The 18,230-nt window shown below is 38.7% G+C and overlaps 1 protein-coding gene across 2 annotated transcripts in view; it reads left to right on the top strand.

The window, feature by feature from the left end:
• The window catches only part of PCCA (propionyl-CoA carboxylase subunit alpha), a 345,506-nt gene that overhangs the window by 133,329 nt on the left and 193,947 nt on the right, over nt 1–18,230 (top strand). For both annotated transcript variants that reach the window (XM_048493110.1, XM_048493109.1), the window contains exons 7-9: nt 1,707–1,838; nt 6,163–6,199; nt 10,456–10,534. In XM_048493110.1, coding sequence (XP_048349067.1) covers nt 1,707–1,838; nt 6,163–6,199; nt 10,456–10,534 — 248 coding nt within the window. The remainder of the gene's footprint in view (nt 1–1,706; nt 1,839–6,162; nt 6,200–10,455; nt 10,535–18,230) is intronic.

The raw sequence follows: 18,230 nt of genomic DNA, 5'->3' as shown, positions 1-18,230 counted from the left end.
AAATTTCACAAACTAGAAGATCTGAAGATCAGTTTAGTGGATGGTATACTAGTATACTCTTGTCTCTTATGTGAGCAGTTTCCTTCACTTAAGTAAGTTTCAAGTAAAACATGACTCTGTTGGATGTCCTTTATATGTTCCAAAGCTGTCTTTGCCATTGAAAAAGAATCCATGATTCCAGTTTGTTCCTTATTTACTTATCTATTTACTTCATTTACGTCCTCCTTTCTCACTCACATTTACAGGAATACTTTAATCAGCAAGTTAATTAAGTTGATCATTTGAAGATGGCCTCAGTATGAAATTGTGACTTGCATGTTCTGTCACCTTGTGTTGCCATCTTCCCCCAGTGGGTGGAGACTTTTTTGTCTTGTTCAGATTTCCTTCAGCGATCCTTCCTTTTTGTCCAGTGTTCTAATTATTGTGGTTATGTCTTTGTCTACATTTTACCTCTAATTTTAATAGTTTTAATGATTTTGGTTGGTTTTAATATGTGATTTTATTTATATTTTAATTTTTAAGCCACTTTGGTGGCCCCTGTGAAGCAGAAAGGTAGAATATAAATGTTGTAAAACAAAATAAAATGTGTGAATCACTGATCAAACTATAGACAGAACTTCATTACCTCAAACATAAGGCATTTTTCAGCAGTTAACTTCATTTAACTGTGAGTAAAGAAGTAGTATGGGAAACGTTGAGGCAAACATGATGACACTTTATTTTATAAATCTATCTCTAAATAGTTTTGCAGATGTTTAGTTTAATGATAATACAGGATAGTGCCAAGGTATGGCAAATGGTTTTATTATCTGATTGCTTTAAAACCTTGTCATGTGGGACAGCACTGTTTTTACCTTTGTAATACACTTCCTGCATTGTTTGTGCTATGCCATGCCTCATACAGGGTTTTTTTTGTTTGCATTGCTGTCTTATGCTGACTAAATTGATTTTTGTACTTTGTAATCCATCTTGAGTCTCACTGAGAAAGGTGGACTACAAATGAAGGAAATAAACAAATAAAAATGAATAGAAAACACAGGTAACTACCATGACTGCCTTAACCGCTCCTTACCTACCACATGAGAATGAGAATGATAACTTAAAAGCTATGCTATAATACCTAGTCAAGTGTTACAAGGACATGGCTTTTTCTTTATGTATAAAAAAGCATCACTTTAGGATATTACACTGAGGTAAAAGCATGTCTAGTCTTAAAGATGGACTCCAGATATACCTTTTATTACATATGTGGTACCATAATATTTTTTAAAAGTCATCTTGTATGTCTTGAACGCCTTTAAGAGGAATTTCATTTCCTTTTTGTGTGAGGCTTATGTTTTAAAGTATGGAGAATGAAATCCTGAACTGTGTTATATATTAGTGAACATACCTTTGTAAGCCACTTGTGGCTCTTTGAGTCATGAGTTAACTGGTGTTCTCTCACTCAAGGGATCCGGCAAATGTTCTAGCTGAAATACTTTATGACTTTCAGCTATTTTGTCTTGGTCTGGCTTTAATTTATACAAACAGTAATTATAGGAGCTTTGAGCTTGTGTTCCTTACAGGCTTAACAAACTCATATACATCTTTAATGTAATGGCTTGAGTTATGTTGCTTACATAAATCTGGGTGTTTCCTGAATGAAATTTCATCACAGTATTTCATTGTTAATGTGAGTAAACCCCTTTGTCTTCACTGTCTCTTAGGAATCTGAAGGTGTTGCTTTTATTGGACCAGACATGCACGCTATTCAAGCGATGGGGGACAAGATAGAAAGCAAACTCATAGCTAAAAATGCAAAGGTCAACACAATACCTGGTTTTGATGGGGTGGTCAAGGTAAGAACATTCAAAACAGAAATGTATTTTGTTTCCCGTTTTGTTTTTCATTTTATAAGGAGCATTATTATGAACTAGTAAAATGCTCAAATGGTATCTGGGGTTTGAATGAATGGAGCGATCGTATATTTCAGAAGATAGTGCAGTGCAAATAGGGTTGCCAACTCTGGCTTTGTGGGACGTTTATGGAATTTTGGGGAAGGTACCTGGGGCTTGGGATTTGGGCAAGAGACAGGAGTATGTATCAATGAGTGAGAATCACAGCATAAAGGAAGAACAGCAGAAGCCATCAGGTTACATATATGGTGTCCTCAGGAAAGCTATTTTAGTACTTTTGAACTAAAGAGTGAATTTAGGGGAAAAGTCTACTTAAACTGTCCTTGTGTATTATTCCAACTGTCCTTGTGTATTATTCCGTTGCCTTTGACATATAGACATTCTGTGCTTACAGCATTATATTAAACAGATTTTTAGTCTGAGGGCGAGTCCATCTGAGTTCAATGTGGGCATTGGACCCAGCAATGTTGCGGTGCCAGCATCACATCTGTGCAGGCTGGATAAGAGCCCTCACCCAACTTTTTACATGTGACACAGGCAATGTGGAGTCTTGTGTGCATTTTCAGTGACTTTTCTGGATAGGATACCATTCTGATTGAATCACCATTATGTGGGAGCATGTTTGATGCAGTATAAAGCGAGTCACACTGGGGATCGAGGAAAATTAAGTTCAAGTCCTTGCTTGGCCATGAAACTCACAGAGAAGCCTTGGACCAGTCACCACCTTTCAATGGTATTTCCTTCATCTGTTGGCTGAGAGAATTAAATAACACTTCTGCAATGCCCCGAGTTCCTTTAAAACTAAACCATTGTGCAGACATAGTGAAGTCTTGACTTGAACACTTAGAAACACAAGTTATTTGGGAGGGGATCATAGAAGCATGTTCTATTATAATATTTATTAACTTGGGGGCAGATGACAGGAATGGGTTGTGAGAGGAGAATGTTAGCTTTTCATACTTTTTGGCTAGTAGTTTATAGACTTATAGTGCAGTCCTCAGTGTACATAGACACGCACATAGTAGGGTGTATGTGTGTGAGTAAATCTCATTGAGTTCAATGAGACATACTTCCCAGTAAGTGTGTTAGAACTGCAGTCTATGTCCTCTTAACAGTGGAAACACAAATTTATATTTCAGCCAGGATCCAAAGAAATAGGCAGTTACTACATTGTAGCTCAAGTTTCCTTGGGCTTCTGTTTTTACAGCAGCACCCACCCACCTGTTTTGCATGGGAGACCAATTATGGAAGCTGAGGACAAATACACCTCTGAAGATGCCAGCCACAGATGCAGGCGAAATGTTAGGAACAAGTTCCACCAGACCACGGCCACACAGCCCAGGAAAACCCACCACAACCAGTTGAATCTGGCTGTGAAAGCCTTCGACAATACAATCTCATTTTGTATTTTCACATGGTTTTTCAGGGGCAAGGTGCAGTCACAATTTGCATTTGTCTACAGTGATTCTAGACTGATTCCAGAGAAAGACACAGCTAGCTTAAGCTGACAATGCATCAGAAGTGTCTTATATGAATTGGCTTGAATGCTAAAACAAATAGCAGATATTTCAGCAACTTGGCTTAAAAGATGTTAAAGGGTCAAATGTAGACTCACAAATAACTCTAGTGATATTAGGTGTGTGCACATATTTGTATATTGTTGTTGGAGCATGTTCTGCTTTCACAAATAGTATGGGTTTGTTTGGATTTAAAACAGAAATAATTGGTGGTTTTCAATACTTGCCACCTATGCTGTGTCTTTAACACTTGTGGCATGTGACTGCACTGTCACAGAAACTGTCCTGTGGAGGTTTATTGTCACATACTGTAGAAGCCAGAGTAGTGTTCACTGTCAGGCGTGCACTCTTGATAGGAGACAGATGACATTTATAATTCTGCAAAAGTGGATGCATTGGATGCCCAAGGAAAAAACGGGTTCCTTAAGTGTTTTCCGTTGCCTTTGATATATTTTTTTTCAAGGTAGCAAAATTGTAGACTGCATGTTTTTTAAAAGTTTTTTTTGGGGGGAGAGAATGGTTCAAAAAGCACAGTAGTGTCAGTTGTCTTGGATAATTTGCAGCTTGCTTTCAAATGCGCTTGCGGCATGCACCAGTTTGCAGGTACTAAATGGAGGGAAAATGACCTCCTTTGGTGCTTTTATATTAAAATTCTGTTTAGCAAATATCTGCCTGCATTTGCAAAAGAAAAGAAATGTAAAAGTTTCCTCCCTGCTTCTAATCAGGCTCTTCATCAGTCATCACTCTTCCTGCATTTTATTCAAGAGGTTCTAATTGTCTGCATTTGGCAGGTTTAACACTTCCTGACAGAGAGGGCTATTAAGGGGAAGTATTCTCGCATAACTGTCACAGACAGGAACAAAGAACCTTCAGACTCAATGTGTGGAAACCACTAACATTCTTAAATGACCCTTTTCATGCATTTTTTTTATCCCTCTGAGCAAAAACTTACAGGCTGTGTAGGCTGCAAGGTTGCGGAAAGTAACAGAGGTGTAATAAAACAATAAACCCCGATTTTTATTCTTTCTCCTCACTCCTCCTTTTTTTTGGTAGACTTATCTGTGCCTTAAAAACAATTGTTGTTTGGGAAATCTCATTAACAGATGTGCCTGCTTCAAGTAAAAAAAAAAGTCTTAAAAACTGATGTTGCTTTCAGAGTTGCTTTGAACTTAACAAGCACCGATTTGTGGAGCAGACTAGCTAATGAAAGGAAATTAAACTTTCTGACAACTTCCTGTACCAGCTTCCTTATTCTTCATTGGGTTCTTAGTAGGCACTAAGAGGATTTTGTTTTATTGTTGGGGGCAAAAAAGTTAGCCAGGTATGAAAAACTCCGCTGTTTTTGCTTTGCTGTCTTAGGTAAAAGAAAGCTCTGGCCTGAAACTTGGGTGGATCGGTGGGTGTGGAGAAAGGCCTTAGATGCTTAAAAATATCAGTTTTCATTTTAATGTTCCTGAGTTGAGCCCCCATGGATACAGCCAAGGTTAGCTGTAGGAGGTTTCTAGACATTGTTGCTATATACATAACATTAAAAGGATTCAAGAGTAATGTAAATATTAACACATTTTGGATGGACTTTCAAAGCTGAATGTCATTTAGTAATGCGTAATGGAAACATAGCATGTGGGTAAAGGGAAAGTTAGCTGACTTCTTGACAATTGATTTAGGTCAGTAAGTCAACTGCCACTTGACGGGGGGGGGGGGGGGCACACACAACCTTTCATTGACCAGTTGCCAGGAAGAGTGTGCTGTTTTCTTTTACCCAAACCTCTCTGCTTGGGATATTGCTTACCTTTTTTGAAAGTTAATATATGAAGCTGGCAGACACTGTCAGAAAGATGACTCAGCTCCGTCTGCTTTGATGGGCCGTCACTCTCCAAGATACCAGGCTGTGGTTTTTCCCAACTGTGCTATCTATAGAATCGTGGATTTTTCACATGCAAAGCATGTGATCAGCTGGGTAATTCTCCCCCTCCCCTGCGTGTAACTTGTGGGGAGGGGGGTCTAATGTGTTGTGACAAGCACCTCTCAGTTTGTGTGAAGGTTGGCATAAGATGGCTGTGATGTTTATGGCTATATCCATACTGATATTTTTCAATCCATGTTGCAAAGCCTCACATTAGTTATCTTATATAACAGGTAGTGATTGTAGACATTTGCTTCCTGCCATTAAAATTCCAATCAGCTCTTTAATTATTAGAGATTGTGTGGATTTGAAGTTTTTTTTGCGGCGTCTGATATGCATTAAAAATTCCTGTCTGCCTTAAAAAGAAAATACACCTGTGAATACATTTGGATCTTTCAATGAAGTCTGTAAAAATCGTTCTGACCCTGAAGCTTAGCCAAACAATAGAGAATCAACTCCCCCTACTGCCTGTATCCAGGAAAACACAACACACGTATACCTGAGGAGACAGGAAGCTCTGATATGTACCTTCTCTATGAAACCATCTAAATTCTGTAACGTAAATTCTAGCACCTTGAGAAATCCTTCTGTAGTCCTGCTGATCTGTTTCCCTGCCAGTTGATTTTCCACTGCTTAGAGCTTAAGTATTAGGCAACGATGAAGTAAAATTTACATTCCACTTATGGTATTAATTTTACATTCCTCCGAATGAAGTGGGTCAGAAGGTTGTAAAATCAAACATTAAATGAATCGAAGGAGACAGTAGTGCAATATACGGCTGCCCTAGAGACATAGTGCAGTTGCTGATGGGATTAATGTTGGGTCTAATTTCCTGCCTTTACAGGATGCAGATGAAGCTGTCAGAATTGCGAGGGAAATTGGTAAGTTCTTAAATTGGTTGTGCTGAGATTTGTATGCTTTTCAGAAGACACTGGACTAAATTAACTGTGTAATAAGTAGTCCCTATGGAAAAAGTGTTTTTAATGTTGTTAAATTCTTGGTTGCCTTTGGGACTGGAAGAGTCTGAGCATTAAATCTCTTTAAATCGTAATTTTGTAGGTATATAAGTAGACTTCAGACTCAAGTTGCGTACAGGATATTAGAGGTAGTAATCAGGATCTTCTTAAAAGCAGTGTGGTATTTTCACGAAGGGGAAAAGCAGTATTTGTGCTTAACGTGCCAAGAAAAAGTCAGTTGTCTTCTATCAGAGAGCTGACATAAACAAAATTTTGCTTCTCCTAACAACCGTTTGGACTATGCTGTTTTTTACATGAAGACCAGCAAACCATGCAACTTATTTACCATCACCACTCCATCCCGGTAGCCTTTTGCCTTATTTTTCTCAGACATGATGCAAGACAAATCAATGCAAGTCTTGAAAACAATGAATGTTTTTGGGGGAAAAAACACACCAATTTCAGTTATGGGAGTGAGAGATGCCTTTAAGGGGAGTTCTAAACTCTTGAGATTCTGGCCTTAAATTTGGGGCAATATGACAGTTTCCCTTCATCAGATGAACATAGGAACTGTTTAACACATTGCTGTTTTTTTTCTGGGTGTTCACACTTAAAGATTTTAAAATATCAGGAAGATATAATTATATAGAAATGTGCATTAAAACTTCCAAATTAAAATGTTCCACTATGATTTTGAAATTACCTTTATTCAGATTCAGGACCTTGAAAACACTTTACTATATGCCATTAAAGGTTTTGTATTTGTATTTGTATTTGAAAACACTTTACTCTGCAAAGTGTGTCTGATCTCTGCTCTTCAGCTCAGTTAACTTTTTCATTACTACCTCACATATTTTTTAATTCTGAACTTCGGGGTGAAATATTGCCCCAATCAAATTGAATATTAGCCAGATCTATGTTCTGAGAAACCTACACATAACCTATAAGAAATGAAACCCAGGCACATCCTATAAGAAATGAGAAAAATCCGCTAATACCCCATGGGAGAAATTAGGCATGCAAAAATTGTAGCTGGATTTGGGAGCAAATATTCAGCTAAATTAATACTACTACATTGTATGCAAAGCCTAATTCTTCTGCAATAATATCCATAACTACGGTTGCCCCCTAAGGCTGCTAACCAGTGGGAGAGTTATTGGGAGAGGCCATCATGGGCAGGCCACTTACAGCATAACAAAGAAGTGATGTCATTACATAGCAGTAAGGCTCTAGCATTTGCCTAAAACTGTATTGTTGGCCCATAGAATTTTGGGTGAATGCTAGCGTGTCACCTGACATAGTGATGTCACTTCCAGGTGTCACTGGAAGTTGCATAATGTTGTATTAACAAAAGGAAAATGATTATTTGCATTCAATGTATTGTCGAAGGCTTTCACTACTGGAATCAACTGGCTGTTGTGGGTTTTTCAAACTGTATGGCTGTGGTCTGGCAGTTTTTGCTCCCAATGTTTTGCCTTCATCTGTGGCTGGCATCTTCAGAGGTATGTCATGTGAAATATTAGGAGCAAGAACTACCAGACCTCAGCAACATAGCCTGGAAAACCAACAACAATCAATTATTCGCATTCCTTTTCTATTTTAATTTTTTAAAATTAGTAAATATGTTATTCAAATCTAAATCGTTTGAAAGATGTACATTTTCTGGTGAAGGAAAGTGAAGAAATTCGGGCCAATCCATGACTTCTTTACCCATCAGTATTTGTTTATTATAAAAGTATACATCTGCTGTTGAAAGGGTCAGTACAATGCTTACTTTAAATTTCTGTCTTTAAGAATTTATTATAAATGAGAAGAGGCTTGACTTTGGCTGATTCCGCACAGGCAACACGGGTTTACGGAACCAGTTTCTGTTGCCTGTGCCACCGTTTGCACAATGGCTGCAGAAGCCGTCTGGGATCAGAGGCAGGAGGCAGCACAGTTCTCACGGAAAGGCTGTGTTTCTGTGCAAACTGCGCAGCCAAGAATCCCCCCCACCTGAGAATCCACCTATCTACCTGTATGGCACGATGGCCACCTATTAGAATATCCACTCTAATGGTGACCTCCTGGTGGATGGAAGGGTTTGGGGAATGAATGTTTCCTGCTTGCTGTAGTTCGCACAGGTAAGCAAGAAGCGTTTGCAACCCGGGTTTAAGAAAAAAGGCACTAATTTAGCAATTTTCATTTAACCCAGGTTCTGACCAATAAAACGGGTTAGAAGCATTTGTGGGGCGAGTTCTGTGGGAACCCCCTCCCCGCCGCTTTTAAAAAGGGCCTCAACCTATTTTACTTGGCCTGTGCACAATCACCCTAAATTTTCCAAGAACAAGGAACTCTGGGGTCATATTACAGACTGACATATTATTAGTGCAGTCTACTTTTTCAGATTTTTTTTTCAGATGGGGAGTTCCAAATAATTTATTAGAGTACATGCTTTGCGTACAGAAGGTTCCCAGGTTCTGCCATTGCACCTACAGTTAAAAGGATTTCTGGAATCAGGGCAGAAGTTAGCAGTAGATAAGAGCTTAAGGTCATTGCAGTTCACAGTAGAAGATGCTGGACTGGCTTAGAAGTAGGGTTGCTATTCATGAGGAGAGGATGGGAACTCCCACCCTTGTGGCCTCTTGCTCTAGTGAATGCTGTGGGGATAATGCAGAACCTATAATGATGGTTGGTGTGATGATGATGTAATTTCAGACGTGTAGCTAGGGAAAATGTAGCCTGGTGCAAAATCTGAGTTTTCCACACCCCCCCTCATATGGGTGGCTGCCCTTCCCCACCACAACCAAACAACTTTGTTTGCACCAGGTCATCAGGGAAGGAGGGGGGGTGTGGGGGCAATTCCTACTCCCCACATGACTAAATGGCCACAGCCCAGGGACATTTGACCCCATGTGTTCCCCTGGGTGGTATGCCCCTGTGTCATTTCCAGCATATGACTGGAAGGGATGTCACTAGATACTCTAGCAGCCATCCAAAATGATAAGGTTTTACCATAGAATTCCTAATGAATGTTACAGTCTCCAGCAACATGGTGACCTTATTTCTGGTTCTGCAGCTGGAAATGACACCATCATGTTGCCAAATGTCACTTCATAAGTCACCACCTCCCCAAATCTCCATGATGTTGCCAGGGCCCCCTCCCCCTCCCTCCCCCTCCCTTGCATGCTACTCCTCCTTCCCTCCCCTCCCTTCCTCCTCTTCCCTTGCAAGCCCTCCCTCCCCTCCCCCTCCCTCCGTTAGGGTGGGTGGGCCATGTTCAGATGCCAGGCCCCCTCCCCCCTCCCTTGCATGCCACCCCTCCCTCCCTCCCCTCCCCTTGCATGGTGGCAACCCCACTGAGAAGAGGACAGTAGAACAGGCCCTCAAAGACAGCTGGAATAGCTTTGAAGTACAGAGCAGTATCAACTTGAAAATAAAAGTAAAATGGGTGGCAGGCTTTGAAGTATGAGCTTCCTAAATCAAATATCTTTGCTTTCAAAACAGCTTCCAGGAAGAAAAACTTTCTTGCCATGGGTTGATAGCATGGGATACAACAGTTTGCAGCTATGTTTTGCTTTAATATTGGATGAATGTGCAGTTTTTCCTGTGGAAAACAAAGAGACCAAGTATTCTTCTTGGGAGTAAGTTCCATATAATTTAATGGGGCTAACTCCCAGGGAAGTTTTCTTAGAAGGACACTGCCAAGAATTTATATTTTTAAATCCCATACATATGCCAATTAAAATTTATAGCGTTTGTGTTTACTGTTGACTTCCTGTCTAAACATTTTATGGCACTGGGCTGCTGTTCAAATATATGGTGCTTATTTCTAGAACAGATTACACAGATATCCTGATTTAAATCAACATATATAGCAAAGTCATTGCTGTGGTACTATTTCAGTTTCTATAATGTAATTCTGCACTTGTAGCAATAATACACCTAAGTAGGAACTGTTGCTTGAGGATTTTAAGTGCTAATCCCTTTAGTTTGCTCTTATACTAGGTTAAGTTAATCTGATACACTGAAATTCTTAAAATGGCGTTTGTATCTAAAGCAGCTTTAAAAATGTTCCTCCCCACAAAACCTTTTAAATAAGCCAGTTATTTGCTGTGTTATTGAACGTGTAGTCAGTTGTTGCATTTGTATGACTTACTGATCAAAGTCTGAACTTCTGTCTAATTGTTCCCTGCTGCTAGGCTACCCTGTCATGATCAAGGCTTCAGCAGGTGGTGGTGGGAAAGGCATGAGAATTGCATGGGATGATGAAGAGACCAGGTGAGATGGTGTCCAAAAAAAAATAGTCTTGTTCTTCTTCTAATATCCACTGTTTTCCTAATATCCACTGTAACATATCTTGTTTAATACTGAAGTTTTGTGTGTGTGTGTGTGTGTGTGTGCATTTTGATTGTGACTCCAATTATAGAATGTACTGTAGCATTATGAAATAAAACAAAAAAGGTATTTGCTCAATTCTTTAGTCATTGCCAATGTGTGCTTAAAAAAACAAAAAGAACAAAGTAGAAACAATATATGTATCTTTTTGTCAGTGTAAATTGTTGAAACAAATCAGTGCATATTTTATTTGAACTGGCTCCATAATTTTAAATTGGTTGCTGAATGTATTTTGAATAGTGTCAGTATCAAGATAGGTCAATATTTTCAATGCAAACCTTTTTAATAAATACACCAATTGGAAGATTTCACATGTTTTCTTCCTGTGACGTGCAAGTGATTACATTCTGTCCAGTCTCTTTCATTGATGACATGGACCAAAAAAGAGATCTGCTAGAGCAAAACTAAGATCCATCATGTCCAGCGTTCTGTGTCGCAAGAGCGATCAACCAAATGCTCCTTGCATGGTTATGAGTAGGACACAAACCCAGCAGCCCTTCCCTATTTCTGTCCCTGACATCTGGCCTTATAATGTATAGTGTCTTTGAAATAGGGGATACTACCTAGTGATCATGACTATTGACAAAATGAAGAACAGTAGCCTTAGTTGCAAAATAGCATCTTACAAATCTTAGTAGTAAGATCATGCATCAAAAATAAATTTAATGAATATAATATCAAGGCACTAAAAATAGCAACCTGCCCAATACATCTGAATAAAAATTTCTTAAAACCTACTGTTTTACTGCTTATTAACCGAATAAAATCATCTATTCATGGAGCTGCTATGTATGGATCAGATATCAAATTAAGGCTGTCTTGTCTTCAGCGGTTTTAGTGTATGGGAGGAGTTACAAAAGCAGTTCTCATATTGTACAGGGAGAACCATGCTTGAGAAATAGCTTTTTTGGGTATCCTCCTTTTCCCAATGCATAATTCTTAGTGAGTGGGGTTTTTTTTCCTGTCAAGTCACATCTCACTTACGGTGACTCCTGATGGGGTTTTCAAGACAAGGGATGTTCAGAGGTGGTTTAGCATTGCCTACCTGACATGACCCTGGTATTTCTTGGAGGTCTTCCACCAAATACTTGCCAGGATTGACCCACCTTAGCACCTGAGAACTGACAAGATCAGGCTAGCCATTACGATCATTTAATTGTCTCCCACATGGGTCAGTAATGACCTGCTGCTTGCACCTTTACCTTTATATGCTCCATTAGCCACATCTGAAAGTAAAGCTCCCTTTATGTGGTTTGACAGGGAGAGGTGTCGATGGCAGGAACCCTCCTTGTATGGGGAGAGAGTTCGGGAACAAGTGGGGAGGCTTGGATCATGCCCTTAATTTCTTAAAATTTAAATAATGTTCATCTGAAAAAAACAAAGGAAAGGAATTGTGATTCCTATGCGAAAGACAAGCAGGGGGAGACTAGTGGGATATAAATAAATAAAAATATAGTAATCTTTTATGACAGCAGAGTTCCTGGGACCTTAAAATGCTGAAAAGCATCGCATGTATCAGAGGTTGTAGCTAGCCATATTGGTTCAAAGCAAAATCCAGAAACAAAAATTGTGAAATCCCTTTAATTAAATAAAAAGTATTAAATGGATTTTATTTTTGTAGTTATCTGGAAATCTCAATAAGCACTGTGACATAAATCATCATTACCATAAATTTAATGGCACGTGCTAGGCTTTTCTTTGTATCTAAAGAATCAGGCAGGTAAAGGATCAAAAGCTGGTGACATTTTCCTTGTTTTTGAAAAGCCTCAAGAATGCTATTCAGCTTATTTCCGTTTTGTGCCAGATGGTCTTCTTGCTGGTGTTATATTCGCTTTGCATCTGTTCTGTTTCCTATCCCAAGAGCATGCAGAGTAGGAGAGAAGATTTGACTTACTGATGGGGGAAAAAGAACCAAGTTTAGATAGGCTCTCAAAGTTTTACCATCACTCTAATTTAGTAGAAATTCGCTGTTAAAATTTCATTTGTTTGATGAAATGCCAAGGTTAACTTTAATCTTGCTTTTATATATATGTGATGTATTATATTTTTAAAAATTACTGGGATACTAGCATAAGTACCTAGATTTTTCTTAAAAATTTAAATGTAGGGAAGTAAATACATATTAGACTGCTCTGGGTTTGGATTTTTGCTTGTGTTATCTGCTGCAGAAAGAATATCCCACAATAGAGTATAATTTTTCACCACCCAGTTCCCTCTGCAGCTCTAAGGCCCCTTTTTTGCACATGCAGAACAATGCACTTTCAGTCCACTTTCACAGTTGTTTACAAGTGGATTTTGCTATTTTGCACAGTAAAATCCAGCTGCAAAGTGCATTAAAAGTGGATTGAAATTGTATTATTCTGCATGTGCGGAAGGGGCCTAACCCCCCCCCCCCCTGCCATGGTGCTCCTGCAGAACAAGGAACTATCAGGAAGAGTATGAAGGAGGTCTTGGAAGTTTGCACCTGTGTGTGCGTGCGGGGGCACACTAAAATCCCCCTGTTAGTTATCTGAGAGATATTTATGTCAGTGTAGTCTTTTTATTCAGAAATTTTTTTTATTATGGTCTGACTGTGAAACAAAAGTGGGTGCGAGTTGTGTTCATTCTCTATTCTTCATCATAACCTAGTAAAACCACTGACTATTTGGGTTTCGTTGTACAAACTCTTCTCTTCTTATCATGTCTGTCTTTGTTGAAGGAACCATCTCACACTTTTAAGACCTGGGTTAAAAGGGCTGCAGGCCTGTGGTTCTTGCTCCTTTGACTACTGTTCAAGTTTCCACTGATATAAATAAAATGTGTTTTTATGTAGACATTGTTCCCAAAGTGGTAACAGTGATTATTTTCTGAGTGCATAAATTGAGTTTAGATGTGACTAACTTCAGAAATGAAGTGTAGTCTTATCCTTATTGACATGAAACAGACTGGTGAACAGGTTTCATTGCATGTGTTTGCCTGTGTTCTTATGGAGGGTTTATCCTCATTGTTTCACCAAAATTTGTATTAGTATTGTTTAGAATGATGTTAGATAATGTCTCTGAGTTAATTATTTTTAAAGGTCATTGAGTCTTTCAGTAATTTTTTCTGTTCATGATAGTGTATGTGAAACAAAAAGTCTTACAAATTTAGTTCCCTATTGCAGATTAGACCGTATTTGTTCTGTTACATTTTTTTCAGGTATATGTAGCTTTAAGGTCAAGATAGCCGCTGCAATGTACTTTCTATCCACTAGTACCCTGAGGAGATTTTTCTCTTCAAAATTATAACTGCCTGCCTCTGGAGGCTCTGAGCAGTCTTTACTGTTCGCTTCTATAGAAAAACATAGTGTGTGTTCTATTTCTGTAATTTCACTGTTTTTCTACGCTGTACTAGAAATAAATATATTTGGTCTTCTTCAGCTCAGAGTTCCAGACACCTCCCAGTAAGCCAGAGAATGTTGCTTGTTTTTTTTTAAATTACCACCATTTATAGCCAGAAACAAACAGGTACAAGAGAGTTTTTAAAAGTTAAAAACAGATGAACTTGGTTGACATTTATTTTAAAAACGTAAAGATATTTGGCGAAGAAATATAAAATAAATAAAGCAGGTAAGTTGATGAGACACTATATACAAGCAAGCTGATGTTAGTAGTTTATTATACTGGTTCAGATTAGCTCAGTTCTTCAAGAGATGTTGGTTTTCTTAGTTTTTTAAACTACATTGATCAGATTTAAATACTTCACAGATGTTATTACAGTTCATTGTTCTCTTTCTCTCTTCTGAGAGATTTCTATGTATCCTCAGGTATAACATATTTTAGCATGATTCCTCCATACTGCCAGGACAAACTGAACCTGTATTCCAGTAGGATAAATCCACTCCTGTCTCTGTGAAATACTGCTGTCTTTAATAAGCCTTCTTTGCTTATTCTCCTTTGGTGGATTTCCCTTAGAGATGACTCAGTAACCAGAGTGCTTTAGTGTATCACTGCTATATTTCTGGGAACTCAGAACAGATCTCTTTTTTCCCCCTCACAAAGAGTAAGCTTTACATGAAGAAAACAGAACAGTTGTATTCTAAATCTATTGCTTAGCTCACTCTGCCTCGGAATCCCCCTGAAATCTCACAGTGCTGACTGAAAACTGGGTCTCTAGCTGCCAGCCAACCACAAGCTGACGTGGTTAACTCCTTGTTTGCTGGAGCTTGGCTCTGTTACAGTGCAGCAATGTCCCGGAATTCGTCACAGCCACCAAGGTTCCAGGATATGTATGTGACTATACCTTTCTCCACTGAAAGAAGATGGGAGATGTGTGAATTAATACACCATATCTTCCGAGACCTTTTTGTGGAAAAATGATCTGCTGGTGTCTTAGTGCTTGCCTTACCCCCCCCCCCCCCCCGGATTCTCTTTTAAGGCTAGAAAATCATATTTTGGCTTCGCCAAAACCATTATCCTTTGCAACATTAAACATAACACTTCAATAAAAGAGCATTTATAGTGCTCTGGACAGCTATCAGCACCACTTCCGTTTTCTTACAGTTGTATCCGCCATTTTGTTTCCTGTGTCAGGAACAGAAAACAAAATGGGGAGCACAACTGTAAGAAAATGACAGTGATGCTGATAGCTGTCTGGAGCACTATAAATGCTCTTTTATCAAAGTGCTGTGCTTAACATTGCAAAGGATAATGTTTTTGAAGAAGCTGGTGCTTAAATACGCATCTCTAGCCTTAAAAGAGAATTGGTACCTCTTTGAATGCCACTTGGCTTCCGCCAAAGAACACACAACCGCACCGTCTTCTTTTTGTGGAAAAAAGCATAGATATTTTTTCCATGGCAACAATTTTGTTGTATTCATGTTGTCTGCAGATAATGGTTTCTTGTTGTCAGTTCTCTTTGCCCCCTTGTGGCATAATTTAGTGGTCTATTATTTTTTCAGACCTGGGGCTCCCCTTTAAAACTCTGGGTGCAACCATGAGGCCTACTTCATTTTTTAAACATACGAGTCTTTTCTTCTTTATTCTGTTTCCTGCCTCTCCCCATCTTTTTCCTTCCCTTAAAATATAGATAAAGAAATTATGACAAGGATATTCTGTTGGGTCAGTTTGGGTGATGGGTTGACTCAAAAGTTGACCATCAGCTCACTAGAAATGTTACACAGCTTGATTCCTTTGAGCCGTTTCAGATAGAAGCTTTTGTTACTTCAGCTACAGCAGGATCCTGCACTCAGGAAGGCAGATGGAGTCATTGTGCTTTTCTGCTCTTCTTCTGCCATCTTAAGAGTGCTGGGAGGGCTCCAGTTGCTTGCCTGTGTTATAACTCATTCCCCTTTTTCTCTCTTGATCATATAGGATGAGCCAACAGACTCATAAACGTGAACTGGAAATTACTTTCAGTACTTAGCTGCAATGGAACACATATTCCTAAGTCTTTACATATTTATAGATTATTAATTAGGCATATTGATTTTAACAAAATAAAAATAATAAACAAGAACAGCAATCAATAATTTTAATTAGCACATGAATCAATTAATTAATCATTATACATATCATCCAACTGCTTACCGAAAGAAGCCAAAGAATTAAAATAGGCTTGTTTTAACTGTTAAAATAGTACTGCATCTAATGGTGCCAAACATTTTTTGTAAACAGGTTTGAAAAAGAATAACAAATTTATTCAACTGTGGACATATGCTAATTACTTTGGACATTATTTGTTCTACTTAGTTTCTTTTAAAAAATCATTCATATATACCAGTAGTTTTTTTTTGTTTTTGTGTTCAATCATTACAATCAACAAAAACATTAATAGGAATTTCTCATATTTTCAGTGGATTGTTTCCAACCCCACATTTCCAAAACTTAAGGTCACCTACATTTTTGGAGGGGGGTGCATGGGATGGTGATTTCTTCTGATTTTGCCCTCCATCTTGCCCTGTCTCCATTTTGTCTCCATTTTTGTTTGGGAAGGTCTGTTGACCCCCTCAGAAACAATAGATCTGAGTGGGTTCCAGTAAGCTCCATTGTAAAGGGGTGTAAATCATTCAGCCATTCTGAAAATTTTAAGTGCCCCTAAGTTTTTGGAGTTGCATGGTTGGATACAGACAAGTGTGTTCTGATTATTTCAGATGAGATTATGGAATGAGATTATTTAAGTGAAAGAGATGTTGAGTGTGGGCAGTCTGAAGTTCTTTAGTTGTGAAAAAATTAAAATACAGAAACTACCTCTGAAATGCAAAGGAATTGTTTAAAAATAGTCTGACGTGAAGCAGACTAAAAACATCTCAATATTGTTATTTTTGATATATTGGTATTTTCATTTATTGATATGAATTTCCCAAAAACTTTTAACAAAATGGTTCACCAAAGGCTCCTAGTAAATTTTTTTGTCATGGTATAATGGAATAAGCAAACAGAATTTATCGTCTGTAACTGGCTCAAGAATGTCAGAGAGAAGGTGGGAGTCAGCAGACAGATGGCACAATATGGAGCCAACCAAGTTTTTGGGCATTTTTGCATCAGTTGTTTACAACATATCTTGCCGCCAAATGCTATTTTTTTGTTTTAATTCCATAAGTTTTGTTGCTCCGGGGCAGGGGGGGGGGGCATTTTTTAACTTGGGTGTTTCTCACTATCTGCTTAGGTAGTCAGGACTAAAACTTTCCCCAATCTATCTCCTAGGCAGGAATGCATCGGCCAGTTTTACTCCTGCCTTTCAAAGGAGAGCAACTGAGTTAGATCTCTGCAGCCAAATGCAGACTGGCACTGACTGTTGCATGTGAACTTTGTTTATCCTTCATCTTGTCCATGCCTTCTTCCCCTGCCTCCCCCCTGCAAATGAAGGGAGACATGAATATCTATTCCCCCCCTCCCCTGCAAATGAAGGGATCCACAAATACCTATTGGGCCTGCTGTCTTCTTTGCAGTTGGGAGCTCTCATGAAGCCACATAGCCAGGCCAATGCTGAGAGAAGGGGAAAAGGAGCCACAGCGCAGCAGCCTCAGAAGCAAAAGTGGCTGAATGTGCTGATAGGAAAAAGTGCATAAAGAGCTCCTTCAATGAAAAAACGCTTAATGGCTGCTAATTTGGCTTAGTGTGGCAGCAATTGCAGGTCTTATCCCACAGAAATTGACATTGCCATCCAGATGGTGAAGATAGAAGGTTGCCAAGGTAATGTAACTTAGCTAACTCATACTTAGTGGTAATAGCAGAGCCAGAAATATAGATACTTGGGGAACTTGTTTACTTACAATATTTTTTGGTCAGCCCATTTTAAAACAGCATCAGTAAAAGCTACGTTGACTGCAAATGCTTTACTAATGTTTTTTTATCCTAGTGGACGTCAATATATTACAGCAGTAATTACGGCATTCAATGCAAAAGTAGTTCCTCAGCTACTCTATGGTTCCCCAGTCCTCTCTTTAGCTCAAAACACCAGTGTAAATATTATAATTCTAAATTTTTACACAGGACTATGGGTTTTCCAAACTGCGTGTCCTACACAGCCTTATGCATTTAATTAGGCCAGTGTTCTCTAACTACCTTGGTTTGGATAAGAGCGATAATATATTGACTAAAAATCCACCATCATTCCAAGC

Source organism: Sphaerodactylus townsendi, linkage group LG04 (assembly GCF_021028975.2).
Source record: "Sphaerodactylus townsendi isolate TG3544 linkage group LG04, MPM_Stown_v2.3, whole genome shotgun sequence".
Classification (NCBI taxonomy): domain Eukaryota; kingdom Metazoa; phylum Chordata; class Lepidosauria; order Squamata; family Sphaerodactylidae; genus Sphaerodactylus; species Sphaerodactylus townsendi.
This window is presented reverse-complemented; position numbering and strand designations above follow the sequence as displayed.